Genomic DNA, 18661 nt, shown 5'->3' with positions numbered 1-18661 from the left:
TAAATTAGCCGCTTCGTTGTTTAAGCCACGGGGTTCAAAGCGTGGGAAAAAAGTAGCGGCTTATAGTCCGGAAAATACGGTACATAAAGGCAACATGTGCCCTGTCTGGATTAGCAGTACATGTAAGCAGGGAGTTTCCGGGGTACCCCTGGAGACAAGCTTGTATATGTTAATAGATGATATCTGGTGACTGGGCAACTCAGTAACCTGTTTGAAGTAAACCTGAATAGTACATTAGAGTTATCTTGTGGTTTGACTGCCTGCAACATGAAAGGTGAGAGTCAGGTGCAATGCCAGGCATGTGATGGATAGTCTTAGACAGATAAGACACTTCGAATAGATACTGGATGGGACATGGAATGTGACTTTCTGAAAGGGAAAGAGACAGAGTTAGTATGTAAGAGGAAAGTATGGATTAGAAAAAATTAGCCTTAAGTCCAGACACAGTAATGGCTCTGGTATAGAATGTTTTAAATTGGTGTGGTTAAAATAACTTTGGCAAAAGCTGTTGCAGAAGGACATATGCATAGGCATGGAAGTCCAAACTCTGTGGCTAAGGTAACTAAGGCATTTAGAAACCTTCATATTGGTAAGGTACAGCTGTGAGGTTGAGTGATAGACTGTAAAACTTCAATGGTGAAGTTTTTTTAATAGGCATCAGATGGTTTGTTACAATTATAGGGGAATTATCTCAGGCACTTGGCATTTAGGCAAAATTATTTGAGGTGGGTGTCAGTTTCTGTCGGATGTGTCTCATGTCTCTATTCCTACATATGGTTTTCATAAACAAGATATTAAGGTGCAGCAAAGTTCGGAGAAATGTCTAAAATGTGGGTTGGTGGGCTAGAAGCCCAACCCTGTTATTTGGCATCATAAGAGCCTGCTTGTCTTCCAGAAAAGAGTGGGATGCCTTCTTAAAGCGAGTGGATTTGATCATTAATGGAAAATTAGAGCACAAGACTGACAAAATAAATGGATTAGCAGCAGCATCGCAGTTGACAGCCTGTGAGGTGAAGTAAGAGCTCAGTTTGTGAACAAAGCTCTCCTCCATGAGCTATTGGTAGTGACTGGAAAACATTTGCAATACACCCTATGATTTTATTATTAATTGGAAGGTTGTGAGTTCACACCACAGCTGCACCTTGAGCAAGTGATCCCTCAATTGTAGACATTAATAAAAAAAACTTGTGTAAATTAATCTATAAAAGGACTTCTGACACAAGATCTCTTTTAGAAACTCTATCATTCAAGATAACTTTAGGGTAGAGACCCCAAAATTGAGAGAAAAGTATGTTGCTTCTTGTAGAACATGTTCCATTGGAACCAAACAAGGGTCAGACTCATAATCTGGAAGGATATCAACTCTTTGAATATCACTTCTTAGGAACCCCCTGGAGGAGCTGGAAACTCTGGCTGGGGATAAAGAAGTCTGCACTTTACTAAGCCTGGTTCCACCAACAAAACAGAAAACCAGTATAAAATTAATTACATTTTTGAATCATAAGACTGGGCAAGACCTTTTTTTGTGTAGACAAAGTACAACAACTTGCCAATGTTTTTAGTAGAGTACAGGATCGATTAAGCAGAGTGAATAAAAAAAAAAACTATTGGCAGCTTCCCAAGGTAAAAACACAGTTATGTATATGTAACTTTAGCTTAGTAACAGGAGTGGAAAACACCCGAGTCATGGCTTCTATTTGGCTTACTAATTAAAATTTGTGTGTGTATGTGTGTGTGTGTGTGTGTGTGTGTGTGTGTGTGTGTGTGTGTGTGTGTGTGTGTGTGGTGGAGGATGGGTAAGGGTCTGTAACTGTATTATATAGTCATATCTCTCCTCTTCTAATTTCATCAGGATAATCTGCTCCTAGACAAGCTGGGTTAGAGCTTACACAAGCTTTTTGTAAAACTTGGAACTTGGCTTGTGTCATCATCAGAGAAGAGATAAAGAAGTGAAATATGGCATGATATGAATATGAATATCTATTAATGGTAAAGACACAATGGAAACTCTGGGATGAGTGGGTACAGACGGGGAAATTAAATAAGGGGAAGGCAGCTGTCACCTCTGCCTTGAAGAGACAGATTATTTTGGTGCAAGCAAATGGGAAGGGTGTTGCATTTCAGTGGCGGGGCCTCATAGACAGGAAACACACAGAGTCAGTTGTCAGCGCAGGTCCAGTGAAAAGCCCTGACCTATTGTAGGGAATTGCAGGTATGCAAGGTGCAGTGGCCTGGCAGAGGACACCATACCACACATAGGTACTGGCAATGAAATTTCTGAATCAACCCTAAGGTTACAACCTTCTAACCAATTAAGTGGTGAAACAAATAGTTGTTACACATCTGCAGATAAACATTATTAGTCCCATTGGACAAAAGGGTGGCTGCAGTGTTTTATTTGTGGGACCCACAAATATGAATTGTGTATTTAAGTCTGTTTGTATACTCTATCAAATTTCTACTTAATAAGCTAGTTCACTGTACACCCAGGGTATTCCTTATTTTACTATTTCAAAATTCAGTTAAAATACAGAGTTAATAGACAAATGGTTGACAAATGGTTTGAGTTAATACAGTGGTCCCCAACCCTCAGGCCACGGACCGTCACCGGTCCGTGTGTCAATTGATACCGGGCCGCACAGAAAGAATACATAACTTACATTATTTCCGTTTTATTTATTATCTGATTCTGAACAATGTTTTATTTTGAAAAATTACCGGATTCTCTCCGTCACATCTGTCTATGATTCACTCTTGATGCAGGTCATGAAGCCTCGGTCACATGTCTAACCTCCATCCTCTACCTTCTTAAAGGGGCTGCTCCGGCCGCTAATACATAATACATTAGCGCTAAATTAAAACCCCCAAACGAGCAAAATAAACAAAAAACAACACAGTGGATTCATGTTTATTATTATATTTAGAAAAGACCAGTTTCTATGCCAGTCGTATCATTTTATTTTGTTGTATTTATCACACCTTAAAGGCCGGTCCGTGAAAATATTGTCCGACATTAAACCGGTCCGTGGCGCAAAAAATGTTGGGGCCTGCTTAATTAATATACAAATGGCTTTTCTTCTTATCAGCCAAAACATTACTGATAAAAAGAAAACATGGCTACTGTGTGGGGTATATGCTGCTGTTTTGTTTATAAGTTAACATGTCTATAAGTTACAGAGTATGTAGTGTTTTGGCTAGGCTACATCGTCTCAATTTTTTCACCCCATTTTCTCACGGGTCAGTGACTTTGAATAGCCCTTGTTTTCAGATCTTCCACTTCAGCATGTGGATGACTGCTTTAACAAAGGTCACTGGGATATTTAGTTAGGCCATATGAGTCTTTTAAAATGACAAGCTGATGGATTGATGGAAAATGAAGGCACTGATTTTGATTGTTCTTAGAGCCTAGTCAACAGTGCAGTCTCATACGCTCATTCTCCGCAAAGTTTCCGCACTCGCCTTTACACATGAACACTCAAGAATTCCCGTAGAGCAGAATAAGGTCACATAGTAAAAGTGTTTCCACTGTGTATGGAATGTAATTTAGTTAACTTCAGCTTGGCAGTGGATTTGTCACTATTTTTATCACACGGTTACAGTAAATTTAGTCACAGTAGAGCTATATGTAAGAGCTTATCACAGGGAATGAGAGTCCCCCTGCAATCATTCCCTCTGAGACATATTGTCACTGTCATACATTCGAAAAGTCATAATCTTTTCTACAGTTGGACAACCAGCTGTAACTTGTTTCTTTCCAGCTCACTCTTTGTCTCCCCCATACAAACACAAAATCCTTCTATTCTTAGAGGCTATTATTAAGACTAGGGATCCTTTTTGCTTTTTGTTTTTGTTGTGTGTCCTGGCAACCACATTTCGACATTGCGAAGGACTGTGCATCACAGACACCATGGTCATGGGTGGGCTCAAAGAGTTCATATAACAGTTTTAATTTAATATTAATATTGAGGAGTTCTTTTACTAAAAATAAATACTAATAATGTTTTAGTTTTACTCTCCTCCTACACCATTCATACAATTGTTTTTGATCAACTGGTAGATTTTCTGTAACAAATTTTCATAATCATTGTACGTTTCTACAGGGAAATTTCACAAATCAGCAACTTTCAAAGTCAAATATCTATTTAGAGCTCATATTTCTTAAGTCAAATCTTCTATCCAGCTGAAGCAAATTTTATTTGACTTCAAATTTACTTCCTTTGCCCCCTACACGTAATAGAGCTGAACACCTTACCCATGTGCCCTCACGAGTATGTAGATTTTTGAAATTCCTCCATAACTGCTTGTGTGTTCGCTGAAGAAGCATTAAAGGGTTAAGTGTACAAACAACTGATGAAAGTGAGACATGAGTTTATATGATTATTCATTAGAAATTTATTTGAAGATGAGCGCAAAGTCAGATGTCACTGCATCACATTCTTTAGCTTCAGACAATTTTGGATTGTTTTGGTTTATTTATTAATACACCTATACATTAAGATTATACAGTCAGCCTTGTCCCCACCCTTAATGTTAGATCAGATCACACATGAAAGAGACAAAAACTATGCACAATCTTTACCGTCAGTGAAATATCGTCCGAGGACACTACAAGGGTCATAAATGTATAAATTACTGTAGTATGGCATTATTACCATTGTCAGGGTAATAAATGTGGCTAATAATAATAATAAGAAGAAGAATCCTTACAACAAGTGTCAACATAAAATAATCCTTATCCTGTCTAATATTTGTAGTTTGCATAACTTGAAAGCTTGAGTATAACATGAGAGTTTAGAATATTGTTCAGGGTCAAAGTGACTAAATGTAAAACATATTACTTACCAAAACAATTGCTTAAAACAATCAATATTAGGTACAATATTTTTGTTTGGTAAAATTAGTATATTAATTAACTTGTGTGCTTCGCTTGGCTTTCCACAGCCTCAACAGGAGCTCACATCAAGTTTAACTTACGAGACATAATTCTAAGATTCGAGTTATTTTAGTTTTGATTGTTATTAATTTTTACACAAAAACAAAACTAAAACTAAATCCATGCAATATAACATGCACAGTTCAGTACTGTTCATTTGGCTACATTAACAAGTAAACATACTCTTTTTTTTTTTATTGTTACTTTTGTAAATAATTTAATAAATACAATTATTAGAAAAACATACAAAAGTGGCTTTCATAAATAAAAAATATGAACTGTGCTCAATACAAAAGGTTTAAAGATATTTTAAAATATTTTTTCCCCCCTTCATTTTATTATCCAGTCATTTTGTCCTATGTATTACGCTCTATGCCCTGGCTCTATAAATGATTTCCAGTTCAAATACTCACCCTGGTCATTACCTTTACCTTGCTCATGCATGCTAGACATAAGTAATGCAGGGTCTTTGTTACAATCTCTAAAATTAGGCAGATATTTTGTTCCTTGTGCTTGCCTATGGCATGGGATGTGTTTCTAACTGGCTGTTATTGCTATTTACGGAATATCTGAAACACGAAGAGAAAAAATAAGGATCTATGAAATAAATAAAAAAATGCACATGCAACGCACAAATTCAAATACTGTGGCTCGCATATGTGTTTGTGTTAAAATGTAAAAACGTATACTGTATGCTCATTTTTTAAGAGCATGTTTTGATAAATAAAACAAACCTAGTTACCAACTGCCATAAACACTTACACCCTGCCACCTACTGATAAACTTTTGTTCCCTGAAAAAACCTTAACAGCCTATAAAATTGTAATTTTTGGCCCCTTGTTGAGAATATAGGTGGCTGCACCTTTAGAGCATTAATGCATGCTGTACAAGTCCAGTGTTGCCACAGCGCTTTTGCTCTTCCCATATGCACCAGGCCTGCTTATCCCTTAATCAGGCTCACACACACACCACAGTATTCCCACTGCAGCCTGAGTTAGCTTTAACTGAGTGCTCGCGCGTCTCACACCACTTCATCCGACTCCAGCCCGTACTCCTCATACAGAGCATCCAGGATGGCCAGCTGCTTCTCCATGGCTGGTAGGTAGACGGCAAGATCGCTGTGCATTCCTGACATAAAATCCTCCTTCAGCTCATCTCCCTCATGGCACACCAGCGCCGCCATGAAACCGCCGTAGGAAGGTGCGGCCCTCAGCGCCAGCTGTAACCACATATATTCCAGTCAGGGGTAAACTGATTCCAAGTTTAAAAAAGGTATAAAAAGATTAAGGAGATGAGACTTACAGCAAAGACTCCACGCACAACCCATCCATGATACTGGCGTAGTGTCTTTCCATAGGCATTGTCTTTCAAAAGAAAAAAGAAAAAAAGGAGAATGCGATAAAGAAACAGAAAAGTATATTATACAGTAGAAATGAAGATGATACAATCCACTATAGGTTTTCTTTTTGTCAACTAAACATCAATTATTTATATATTTTGGATAAATATTATGTGGATAAATGGTGTTCATCTGTCCTGTACAGTTCCAGAGGTGGATGTGTCAAATCTCTGCCAACATGCACTAAAGCTGTTGGATTTCTTTTCATTTTTCACCCGTCTGTATATCTATCATGCTATCATAACAGAAATGTTCATACACAAGCATTGGATTTAAAAATTTAAGACAATGCTGACGGTTTTTATTTTGAACTGGTTGTGCAAGCAGTCCTGGCACTTACTCAACGCTGCATGGATGTCCTGCTCTCCAGAATTCACCTCGGAAAGAAACTCTTTGAGGAATTTTAATCCTCGTTTGAGCCACAGCAGAGCCTCAGTGGCCGAGTTTCGCACCTGCGCCACTTCCATCTGCACTTCATGGAGCACGATGCTCTGCAGGGTGGGGAAGCTGTCTGGATCGGACTGTAACTTCTGCTGCACTTTCTGGGAGATATGACAGTCCTTAATGAACTACTGTATGTTTATCATACGGTATTTTTGCACACTAGCAGCTGTTAAATCATGTGTGTAGTGATGTACATGGAATAATGTCCATTAATATAATGTCATAGGTACAACAAAATAACATGACCATCAAAATTACTGTTAAAAATATTATTTGCTGATGCTAACTATATATATTTTTTTATTATAACAATTGTAAAAAAAAAAAAAATCTTCTTTAGCAATTGTAATGGAACATCACTATGCTGAGACCCCCTAGTGGCCATAACAAATCATTATCTCAAGTTATAACGTGCCTGGTCACAACTGTACTGATGCGAGTAATAAAAGCAACAGCCAGGTTATGATGGTGTTCTTCTGTGTTATAGAAGAATACTGGTGTAGAAGACATTTGGAATTTGTGACTTGTAATAAAGACTAAATTCAATTCAATACGGTTTTACAGAGGACTTCCACTTTCATGGAAAATATAACTGTTACATCCAAGATATTTGTGACCATTCATCCTCGTAATTTAGATATACATAATGTGCATTTTACATGAAGTCAAAATACTGGGGAAATGTCTCCTAATAAAAACAGCAATAAGATCTTTTTATTGTATATTATGACCACTTCCAACTGAATTCAAGAATATCTGGGGTGTCATCTGCACCACAGTGCCAATGTATCCTTATTAATGGTTAAAACCAATCTTCAAAACAATGCATCAATCTCCCAGTAAGTAGAAGAAAGTAGAATTCCCTTTTAAAAATGCATGTTTGCTGGATGTTACCACTCACCTTAATGTTTCCCACAAAATCTATTTTAACTGGAGCGAAGACTGTTGGTCCCAGCTTGTCTGAGGAGAAAAAAGTCATCATTGTGCTGTTGTGTATTTAGAAGAACAGATGACTACATATGTACTTGCTCCTATAGCTGGACAAGCACAGAATGGTCATGGCAAGCTGCAAAGGTCTGCTGCCTGGTTGATCACAAAGACTCAATGTTTCATTCGCAGAATTTCATACACTGACAAAAACATCTCTATAACTAATCACCAGCCAAACTATACTATATGCAGTAGTTCATGCATAATTCCATCACCAATAGAGTGAGTGAAGCAACAGCTGTTTGGGATGTGCTGGATGAAAAAAAAAAAAAAAAAAAAAAAAAGAAAGAAAAGGAAGAAACAAAGCAAGCTGTACAATAGTAATAGCGTTAAATTGTAAGAAGAAAAATGGTATTGATGAGAGAGAGAGAGAGAGAGAGAGAGAGAGAGAGAGAGAGAAAGGAAAGAATATCCTACCTAATACTGGTACTATAGCATAGCAAGAGTCCAAAAAGGCTTGTGTGGGGATACCACTGTCGTCCTCCAGTCTTATATCACTAAATCTACAAAAGGAACCCCCACAGACACCCAGAAAGCGACAATGTATTACCATGCACTCCAGCTTAGCAGTTGTTTATTTGAACACAAATAACAAAGTTAACACAAATAACACAAATGAAACAAAGCAAAAAAAAAAAAAAAAAAACTAAAACATTTTATATTTGTGCAAAATACAAATAGTGCTCAAGGATCTGTGCTACTGGTTTCAATTATTGACTTATAAGAAATTGAAATGTTTTGCTGAGGTATTGGATTTTACATTTTTTTTGTGCAATATACACAAATGTTTTCTCCATTGTTTGAATGTATAACCACCTTTACTACTGTAGGAGTATTATAGTGTAACTTTGTAATACCTTCACCTTGTAGTCAATTCTTTTATTGAACAAAGGAGGTAGGAAAAAATGAAAATAACCAAAAAATAAAAAACAAACACACTCTACAAACCTAGTGTTTTAACACGCATCCTGAAATCAGCTGAGAAAACCATAAAAATCACCTGAATTTTACACATTGCCAAATATTACATTTTGAAATGATTGCATTTTATACGGATGATGAACATTACACTCTGTGATGCTGATTTATTTATTAATGCTAAAAATCCACACTATTTAATCAAAAACACTAAATAAATAAATTCCCCTTAGTATTCCTTAAAATATGATTCATTATTGCTAAATGATTGTTACTCTAATGCTCAAGTACATATACATTCCTAATTGGAAAAAAAAGGAAACATACCATGATTGCTACATGAAAATATTTGGTGTATGACATGCTCTGTAACTCAACTTGAAATTGCACACGCATAAGTTAACATGTCAGGTTCATGATTTATAGATCACAGCGCCAGAGGCTCCTCATACCTGTGGCTCATACCACTGAAGAAGGTTTCCACCTGATGATCTTTTTCCTGTTTACCCTCAGACTCGAGCTCATGCACTTCTGGGTCAGCCTCTTGGCATTCCTCTGGGACGGGTTCCTTTTCCTGTTGTTTCTCTAATGCGCATTCTCGACGCATGTCTCCTCCTGCCTCCACTTTGGAAAGTTCACCTTTACCAGGATCCTGAAGATCAGATTGGGACGAACTCTGGATTCCTACTTGGTGTTCACATTCTTCCTCCACTATGCTGTTCTCTGTAAAATACAGGTGTAGCAATGTACCAATATTAACTGTCAAGATCATGAGATATTTATTAGACCCCTACACTAAAGGAGCAGTTTTAAAGCGCTATGCTGCATGAGAACTGGGCTACAATTACAATCAAAAGATATATGTTTCTTTCTTTTTGCCCCAGGGGCCTTTAATGGCTCTGCCCCTTCAACTAGATTGACTGAACTGCCCAGTGTGAACATTGTACTTGCACTAAAAGAGTATAACATTTATGAAACGGTGTGTTTTCTGTAAAAATGTATGGGTGAAACCTTTTCTCTATTTCTCTAGCAAGACATTTTCAGCAAAACGCCTTCAAAAGGATATGATTTTCACAGGTTGTAAAAAGCGGACAGAAACATAAACTCACCTTTAAATCTAACCAGAGTGTGTGTGTGGTTTACCTGTTGAAGATTCTGGTATGTTTTCTGTAAGTAATGGAGAGAGATCTGGTCCTGACTTCCCAATCTCAGGTACTAGTGCAGTAGATAAACTATTTACAGAGCGCTTTTGTCTGCAAATAAGAAACGTTAAAATATTGTCTGACCATAATTAGAAAAACAGGACCCTGATGTAAGGATCTAAGGATGCACTCTGATAAATAAATGCCTCTTTACTAGTTTAAACTCTCCCTATTCCTTTATATGTTATAAAACAGACAGATAAACAATATATCACTTACTTTTCTTCCAAATGGTGAGTTTTGTGGTTAGATGATTTGATCTGCAAAAAAAAAAAAAAAAATGCAAACCATAGATACAAAAAACATAACATTTGTACATTAATTAATGAAAGACAATTCTAGATCTAAACCATGACAAGCATAAACAACCAACAACAGCAGCTTTGGTTGTGGGGCACGGAGGAGAGAAAACTTGTCAAAATCACAAAATGACCACCTTGTGAGGTTTAATAGCAGCAACAGGTGGCGTCTCTGGTGGGCTGAGGTTCTGCAGGTCTGGACTGAATGTGTGACAGGCTATCTGCATGCACTCCTCTAGAGTCTTCAGGAATGTGGCGCATGTGGACTTCACCAGACTGCCTGTTCCTCCCCCTGCCTGAACTCCACACAACACACAAAAAAAGGCTTTTAATAGGATGTTTCACAAATAAAAAAGGCAGGCTAATGCTTTGATACGCTATTCTAAGATGTTTCAAGTACCATGTCACCATGCAAGTTGTGTGTGAGAAACACAGACTCACCTCTAAAGAGCCAGCTGCTGGTTCAGCCAAACGACTCTCCTTGATTTTGTTCACCTGTTCGAGGAGAAGGTCGCAGTACAGCCTGAGTTCAGACATCTTAGTTTTCAGTGCCTCTGTGTTTTCCTGAAGTTCTAAACAGGTAAAACAGAGCGAAACATTAACCTTTTCCAGATGATGCTAAGCTGAAGGAAGGCGGAAGTGAAGGTTGTATGAAAGGAAGAAGGTAAAGCAGATTTTGAGAGAGCTCTATTTCTCACCCTTCTCTTTCTTGGTCCGGTTGTCTGTCAGACAGGCTTTAGCTGTTCCTAAAGCTACCAGCCATTTCTGTCTCTCTGCTGCATTAATGGCCCTGAGGTAGAAGTACTGTTCTCCTGGTATGGTCAGATCCACTCTTGTGGAATCTGATGAGTGCACTGAAAGTAATAAATAAATAAAATAAATAAATAAAGTACCACAGCAAGTTGTTATAACCAAATTATACCAATGACAAGAATGCAATAACGCAAAAACACCACCGTACTGTATTACCTTGTATTTCACATACAGACATTTTGATGCTTCCCTTGCATCCTTTCCAGGCATCTTCTTGGGAATCATAATATGAAAGTGTACCTCCGGCTAACACAAACCAGCGTGGCTGCCAACCTAGAGAGGACAAATCCCTCAAAATGTTAAGGAGAATAATATTTCGAACCTGATCTGTAATATGTAAATAATTGATTGATTTTCATTCTATCAGTTTCTGCGCATATCCTGTCCTCTGGGTTCTCCAGTTTCCTTCCAGCTCACAATCTATTATATAAACTGGCTACATTTATTTATCTCTACACATGAAAGCTTTCTGATATTGTAGCTGATAATGTCATCCTCATTGATAACAGCTATTTCTACACACTACACAGTTCAGTTTTAGTCATGAGCTGGGTTATGTAATGGAAGTGAACCAGTACCAACAGAATTGTGGGTCTGATGTAATCAGCTGCCTGATCAATACAGTAAGTCACTGTGGTATGCAGGACACTGGCACTAGATCTTCCAAAAGTTTGCTGGCTAGCTAGTTGGGCTTGGATTAGCTAACTGACAACAGTGAAAGCCAAGCAGATAGATTTAGAAAACCGAATGTAGCGTTAACTCTGAACAGCCAGTTTACAACAACAGAAATAAAACAAAGCGTGAATAACACAAGGACGAGATGTTCGCTTCTAGCTCCAGTGTCAGAGGGCTGAAAGGCCAAAGCCACAGTCCACCTCAGCTCCTGAGGATTTCTCTCACACTCCTAAACTCTACACACTACAAACTACACGCATATTTTCGACATTCGTTCAAAACGAACCACTACGTACCACTGATATAATTGGTCCATTTATAAAGAACTCCCTCCATGGTGCCTCGTTTCTTCACGATTCATTACTTGGCCACTTCAAAATGCTGGGAATGTTCATGGCTACGCGATTGCGTGGCTTGACATCTACGAACAGCGTCGATATACACTGAACATTACGAACAAGACCAGCGTGAAATAATTCGTGAATACTGACCCACGTGGTCTTACGAGGTTTCGGTCAGAGTGTATGACGCCATAGAGAATGTTTTTCTCTGGCATTCGCGATTGGTCGACGCTTAGATGTGGGCGTGGCCTCGTTGTATCTGACATCCAATGAGATCGAGTTATTCTTTTCTAAGGCGTATTTTTCGTACTATTTCCACCAATAGCAGGAGAAACAGGGAGGGGAGATGTTTTTTCCCCCCGCATGGGGATGCTGTAGGATTGAGAGCCTGGGGAAGAATTTGGATGCCACGTCGCCGGAGAGTTTAACTGGAAATCAGTTTTTATTTATTTTTTGCTTACTATAGTTTTTCCTGCATCCCCAAGCACTTCATTCTGGGTGTATTGCCAGATATCTGGTTTTATTTGTTTTAAAGTGATGCTGGAGTTTTGGCTGTTCTTACTCTCAACTCTACTTCTTTGCGTTCATGGCGCAAAACTTCCGGAGCCAGAGGTGAAAATCGAGGTTTTGTACAAACCTTTTCTGTGTCATCGAAAAACCAAATATGGGGACATGCTTCTGGTGCATTACGACGGTTTTTTGGAGAGCAACGGCACAATGTTTCATTCCAGGTAACATGCATGGGTGCATGATGCATGAAGTGGAACACGAATAACATTATCACCTTGTTTCCAGGGTGTTCATGTTCTCCAACTGTTTCAGCAGCCCAAATCAATGTCCTTTAAGTAAAACAAGTAGAGCATTCCTATAATAAAGTACATTTTAAATATATATCTACAGTAGAGCTCTAAAAGTCTAGGAGCACTAATGATAAATGCTTGTATTTTGCATTATTTTCCAATTTGATACAAGTTTTCATTACACATTTCATTACTGACAACCTGAATAAAAGGTAGGAGTTTTTAACTATTATTCAATATTATTGTTTTTCTTCTCGCATTTGATTTGCCCCATTTTGCTTTAATGATAATTCCTCGAGCTGGCATGGATTCCTTAAAGCCCTATGATCCATTTTTCGTTCAAATCCATCAAAATGAACACATGCTTCAGTAGAAAGGATCAGGCATGACAAAAATCTGACCATTTGCACAAAGCAAGTAACATCACACATTTGCTTAGATTAAAATGGGGACTTGATGACATGCAATGATTCCATGTCCCCACTAATATCCAGTGAAACTCTACCACAACTAATTAAAAAACAACTGAATGTAGACAATAACATTAGACTCTGTAGATATGTATAAATAGGAACAATCCATGGCTGACCACCTGCAAAGTAAAAATCTTTACTTACCATACTAGAATGTGAGTTTGTGGCTATGACTGGTTACAGATATGGCCTACCCCCTTAATTAATATATGTTCTACATTTCAAGTCGTCAACAGGGAGATAAACACCCAGTATGGTTTACCCTGGGGATCCGGGAGGTGATCAAGGGATGGGACAAGGGACTTCAGAACATGTGCACAAATGAGAAAAGAAAACTGACCGTCCCACCATCTCTGGCATATGGCAAGGAGGGCAAAGGTAAGCTTTAGCTATGTGTTGGTGCTTAGTCTTTAAATTGGCTGTAATGCCAAACCCATATATATGCGTGTTTTATCTTTTCATGCCTTTGCTTTGCTTTAGGAAAGATCCCACCAGAAAGCACCCTGATTTTTGAAATCGAGCTCATAGAGATCAGGAATGGCCCCAGGTCTCACGAGTCCTTTCAAGAGATGGACCTTAATGATGATTGGAAGCTCTCCAAATCTGAGGTCAGTTATAACCAAATAGGAAGGCTTGTAAACAAATAAACTGCCATCCTGATCAGTTATGAATCCAGGGGGGACTTCTACATGCCTTAAGCCATGCTTTTAAAATTCTGTTTCAGGTTAAAGAGTATCTGCGTAAAGAGTTTGAAAAACACGGATACCCTCCCAATGACACTCATCACGAAGTCATGGTGGAAGACATCTTTAAGCAGGAGGATGACGACCAGGACGGCTTTATATCTGCACGAGAATTCACGTACCAACACGACGAATTATAGAGAGAAATGTTCAACTTTAAAGAGAAATGATAAATACAGCCTGTCAGTATTGGTTTACATTTTATTGGAAAACATGACTTTTACAGTTTTTGTAAACACACAGCTGGGAACAGCTATGTGCTCATGACTGCTGTGAATTTTATTCTTGAAAAAGAGTCAAAAAATGACAGATGTTCAAAGATCAATCTAATGATTGTTTGTATGTTTCAAGAACTGTGATATGTGTTTTGTTTTGTTTTTTATCTAAAGTGCCTGTTAACTGAAATATGGCACATGTTTCACTGTGTTTTTCATGTTGCATCGGAATGGCTACAACTTGTATAAAAGTTTATTTACCACATTGTTGGGTGTGTTTCTCGTATGCTGAATGAAGTCACCTTTAAGTGGCATATTATCATTGAATTGTGCACCACAAATGATTTTTTTCTATTTAATGACCTAAATTGAGCTAAATTGGTTTACATGTTAATACTCCGGTGTACAAACACCCACAGATTTATATCTAAACGTAAAGTTGGCGCAAGTTCTAGTAATCAGGAAAGCTAGAAAGGAGAAAATTAAATTAAGGTTGGAACATAAGTCACAAGAAAATATTTACAACCTGAAGAAATGAATTTTGTTTCGCAGCTGTAAGCATAAAGCTTCGAGACCACCAGCAGGGGGCGCTCGTAACTCGTATAACACCAGGGACAGTTACTGAATTACATAAAGCTGTATAGACATAAGGCAGGTGGTATAGTGTTGGATTGATTTACTTATTGCAGAAAATATGTTTAAGATTTAGAATGGGAATCAGTTGGAGGTTTGTATTTCCCTTTCTGCAGTGAAAATGTTAATATAAACTACTCGCATATCTTCTTACTTTTTCGGCTTCTTCCATTAGGGGTCGCCACAGCCGATCATCCATCTCCATACCCCCCCCTGTCCTCTACATCTGCCTCTATCAAACCAACTACCTGCATGTCTTCCCTCACCACATCCATAAACCAATTAACTACTCATATAAATATTTAATAATAACGAGGGTTGTGATCTGAACTATCAGAATAATCTGACATATCACTGGTATCCATTAAACTCAAAGCTGCGTCCCAGACTGTGTGTTAATGGTAATGACATCATTGCAGTAAACTACTAAAGATAACTGATATCCTATTTAGACAGGTGTCATGAGGTTCGGGATGCAGCAGAAACCTAAGGATGTCATTATCTGAGGCTTTTTAGAGCTGTTTACTGAGTATTACTAAAGCCTTATAATAATAAAGCCTTTACTTTAATAAGGTTAATCAACATTTAAAAAAAAAGAAAACACAACAAGATTTTAGGAGCATGTTCATTCTCTATGGGTGTTGCTTTGTTTGTTCAGGTCTGAGGCATATGGTAGTAACCAAGTATGACATCTGCTTTAGTAGTTTACCAGCTGCTGAAACATAGTGTACTGGGCCTGTTAGTACATCATGTTCGCCAGTTTGTCTTCAATGTAAACAGCATGAAGGCAATTATAACTAATCGAGATGTTTAAAGAGTATTTAGAAAAAGAAAAAAAAAAGTCTGTTTTTATTATTATTATTATTACCCATGATTTTTTTTGTCATCTGATTACAGAAACATCTGTTTGGGAAACACTGATGCCTAGCCCTTAATCTGCCTTTACTATATCTAAATAATATATGCTGGCTCATTTGGCCAATAGCACTTGAGGCAACTTGTAGCAGAAAAATCTTTTTTAGAGCATTATTTTCTTTCCTGACTTTCCAGAATGATTCCCAAAAAATGCACACTACAAATCTGAAAGTTTTATTAGACATGACAACGAGGTATTGTTTTCAACGTGTATAAAAATATAGAGCTGTTAGAGGATGTCGAGTGTGATGAATTTTCTTATTTGGTTGGATAGAACCCTAAGATCGTAATAATAAATTAGTATTACTGTAGAAATGTTTTACTTGTACAGAAAACATTATGCAGTACCATTAAAGAGCATTACATTACAATTAAGTGTTGTTTTTTTTTTTTTTTTTAGCAAGATGCAATCTAGGCAAGGCAAAACTCTGCATGCTCTGATGAATTATCTTAGTTTAAGAGCATATCACTATTTAAAAAAAAATCATTGGTAGTCTTCGGGGATCAAACACCAACTCTAACTTCGATGTTTACTTACTGTCAAACTCAAAGAGCATGGAAAGGAAACAGTGATGTACTGATTATGGCGATTAACAAGTTGATAGTAAGACACCAGTAGCCTACGCACACTTCTTTTACTCCATTAAACACAACATTCCATCCATATATGGTTACACAACCTACCATTATCAACAAATTGCCCTTACAGTAGTAGTTCTTGTCCACAGCACGCCTTTCAATAATATATGGACTGGTGTATGAGTATATGACATTGTCCTATAAACGTATAAGCAATGTCGGAATATCAATGAACATAAATATGAATAATTATCATTGTAAACAAATTCGATGAATTTGACATGAAAAAGTGCAATGAAAAAGATTCTAAGCAAAACAGACTTTACAGCAGGGAAACCCACTGTGATAATCTTACATGAGAGTACTTCATACATCCAAATCAAGTTACAAAAAAATAAAAACAAAAACATTCAATACCTCATATGTAAATATCCTTCATAAAAAAAAGGTACACAAGAAACATTAAATCTTTAGATAATAAATAAGTGGCCCTTTATATCAATAGATAAGCATATAGCAAGTCAACAAGAGACATTAGAATGTCACAAGAGACATTAGAATGTCTCTTGTGGATTTGATATATTCAAGACACCATGACAGATAATTTACAAAACACACACACACACACACCACACACACCACACACACCACACACACACACACACACACACTTAAAAAGCACAAATTTTGAGGGGTCCTTTCGAATCTGGGTTGTACTTGGAACCCCATATAAACCTATGCTTTATGTTCTAGCATGTACCCTGTGAATAATCTGTCCTGTACCTGCACCTTTTCCTGGTCACTAATGGTAGTACATGTAATGTACATGTAGTGCTTAAAAAATTGTCTAAAATGTAATTACGTCCCAATTATACAACATACAACTACAATTATACAAATCCTTTACATCCAAAGTTTCAGGTGAAATGACAATTTTGACAGGTAAACTCTTTTTTTTTTTTTCTGACTATAAACATGAACATAAAGCATATTCATATATGCTAAGAAATAATGACCCCTGGATAATAAAATGTACATTGTTTGCACGGTGTGAGTTTGGTGGCTCTAAGCTTCAGCCACTCATTGTAATCAACATTAACATTAGTGACTGACCTTCACCGTTTTTTATTGCTTTTATTATGCCTTAGTACAGTTCATTCCGGGTTCTCGAGGTCCTCTGTGATCAGTGTCTGTGCTGCATGGTAAGACTTTGTGATGGCTACTTGGCCACGGCTGTGCTGCTCTCGTAAAAGTTATTGTTGCTGGGCAAAGTGGCTCGCGCTTTGCGTTTTTCCTTGAAGCGGCCCGAGCGCGAGACAGTGAGGTTGCGGCTGAACGTGCGGTCGATCACAGCTGGCTCCAGCTGTGAGGCATCAAACCCGTCCCCCAGGAAGCCCGAGTTTTTGCTGTCCAAGCCTTGCTCCTGCTGAACCGCAGCGTCTTTAAGGACGTTGCTCAGCACCCTGCCGGTGAAAGCCTTCCACCAGGGAATCCTCTCCGCCATCTGAGTGTTCACTTCACCTTCACCTTCACACCAAACAGTGATTAGACATTGTAAACAAGCAGCTCATCAACAAGAAGACGCTCACAGTCTTTTAAGAAATGCCTAAGAACAATCCAGCTTGTATTCATTTTGAATCCTTGTACACTAAATGCCAACATTAGAGGGTTTCTATTAAAAAAGCTTCCAAGCAGAACCTCTTTATAATAGAGCTGAAGAGATGTCTAAAAACACATAACAATGTAATAAATAAGAAAGTAGAAAAGTGTACATACTTACCAAAGTCACAAAATACAGGTAACTATTTATAGTAATGTCAGAATTTGCCACAGATCTTATCCTTTTCCTGGATTATTTTTGCCACCACAAACTAAAAACCAAAAATATTTTTTCGAAACAAAATACTGGTGTCCTGCTGCACCCTACTCCACACTCTCTAGAGCTCTACAGACAATGAAGTTAGATGAGCAAAGGCTCTACAGGTAAGTTTACTGGAAGCCAGCACACCTTTTGTGAAACAGGGCTTGGACGTCCCACTGTCACTGTGATTGGTCTTTAGGCTGTGGCAGCTCTTCCCACCAAGAAAACTGGTTTCACCTTTTCAGTCTCACCTTCTAACAATTACAAGTGTCATCTGTTGCATAACCTTCTGGTACAAATGCTTTTAAACACGTAAATCGATCTGCAATAATTGGCAACATTGAAAAAGTGTTTGTTCCTTTACCTGGTGTGTAAAAATTCAGTGGCAGATTAGATGATACAGTAATCAGACACTTTTCATTCGTTCT

General features: G+C 37.8%; 3 protein-coding genes across 3 annotated transcripts; 1 reads left to right on the top strand and 2 right to left on the bottom strand.

Annotated features, from left to right (window-relative positions):
- Positions 1-4368: 4368 nt before the first annotated feature.
- Positions 4369-12147, bottom strand: plekha8 (pleckstrin homology domain containing, family A (phosphoinositide binding specific) member 8). Its single transcript, XM_083559564.1, has 13 exons — positions 11970-12147; positions 11155-11271; positions 10884-11039; positions 10627-10757; positions 10323-10481; positions 10106-10146; positions 9828-9937; positions 9137-9407; positions 8184-8269; positions 7678-7736; positions 6673-6874; positions 6236-6297; positions 4369-6152 (listed from the first exon to the last, which is right to left on the bottom strand). Exons 1-13 carry the CDS (start codon positions 12007-12009, stop codon positions 5955-5957), a joined length of 1632 nt encoding a protein of 543 aa, XP_083415690.1. The 5' UTR covers positions 12010-12147; the 3' UTR covers positions 4369-5954.
- Positions 12148-12350: 203 nt separating this feature from the next.
- On the top strand, positions 12351-14512 carry fkbp14 (FKBP prolyl isomerase 14). The gene is made up of 4 exons (XM_083559185.1): positions 12351-12745; positions 13514-13665; positions 13768-13895; positions 14012-14512. The coding sequence occupies exons 1-4, from the start codon at positions 12552-12554 to the stop codon at positions 14168-14170; spliced, it is 633 nt and encodes a 210-aa protein (XP_083415311.1). The 5' UTR covers positions 12351-12551; the 3' UTR covers positions 14171-14512.
- A 1897-nt stretch (positions 14513-16409) lies between these two features.
- Positions 16410-18366, bottom strand: LOC310736609 (proline-rich protein 15-like). Its single transcript, XM_083560254.1, has 2 exons — positions 18153-18366; positions 16410-17899 (listed from the first exon to the last, which is right to left on the bottom strand). Exon 2 carries the CDS (start codon positions 17874-17876, stop codon positions 17592-17594), a length of 285 nt encoding a protein of 94 aa, XP_083416380.1. The 5' UTR covers positions 17877-17899; positions 18153-18366; the 3' UTR covers positions 16410-17591.
- Between the last annotated feature and the right edge of the window lie 295 nt (positions 18367-18661).

This window comes from Silurus aristotelis, assembly GCF_946808225.1.
Source record: "Silurus aristotelis genome assembly, chromosome: 1".
In the NCBI taxonomy this organism is placed as follows: domain Eukaryota; kingdom Metazoa; phylum Chordata; class Actinopteri; order Siluriformes; family Siluridae; genus Silurus; species Silurus aristotelis.
The sequence above is the reverse complement of the archived record's forward strand: the minus strand, read 5'-3'. Positions and strand labels throughout refer to the sequence as shown.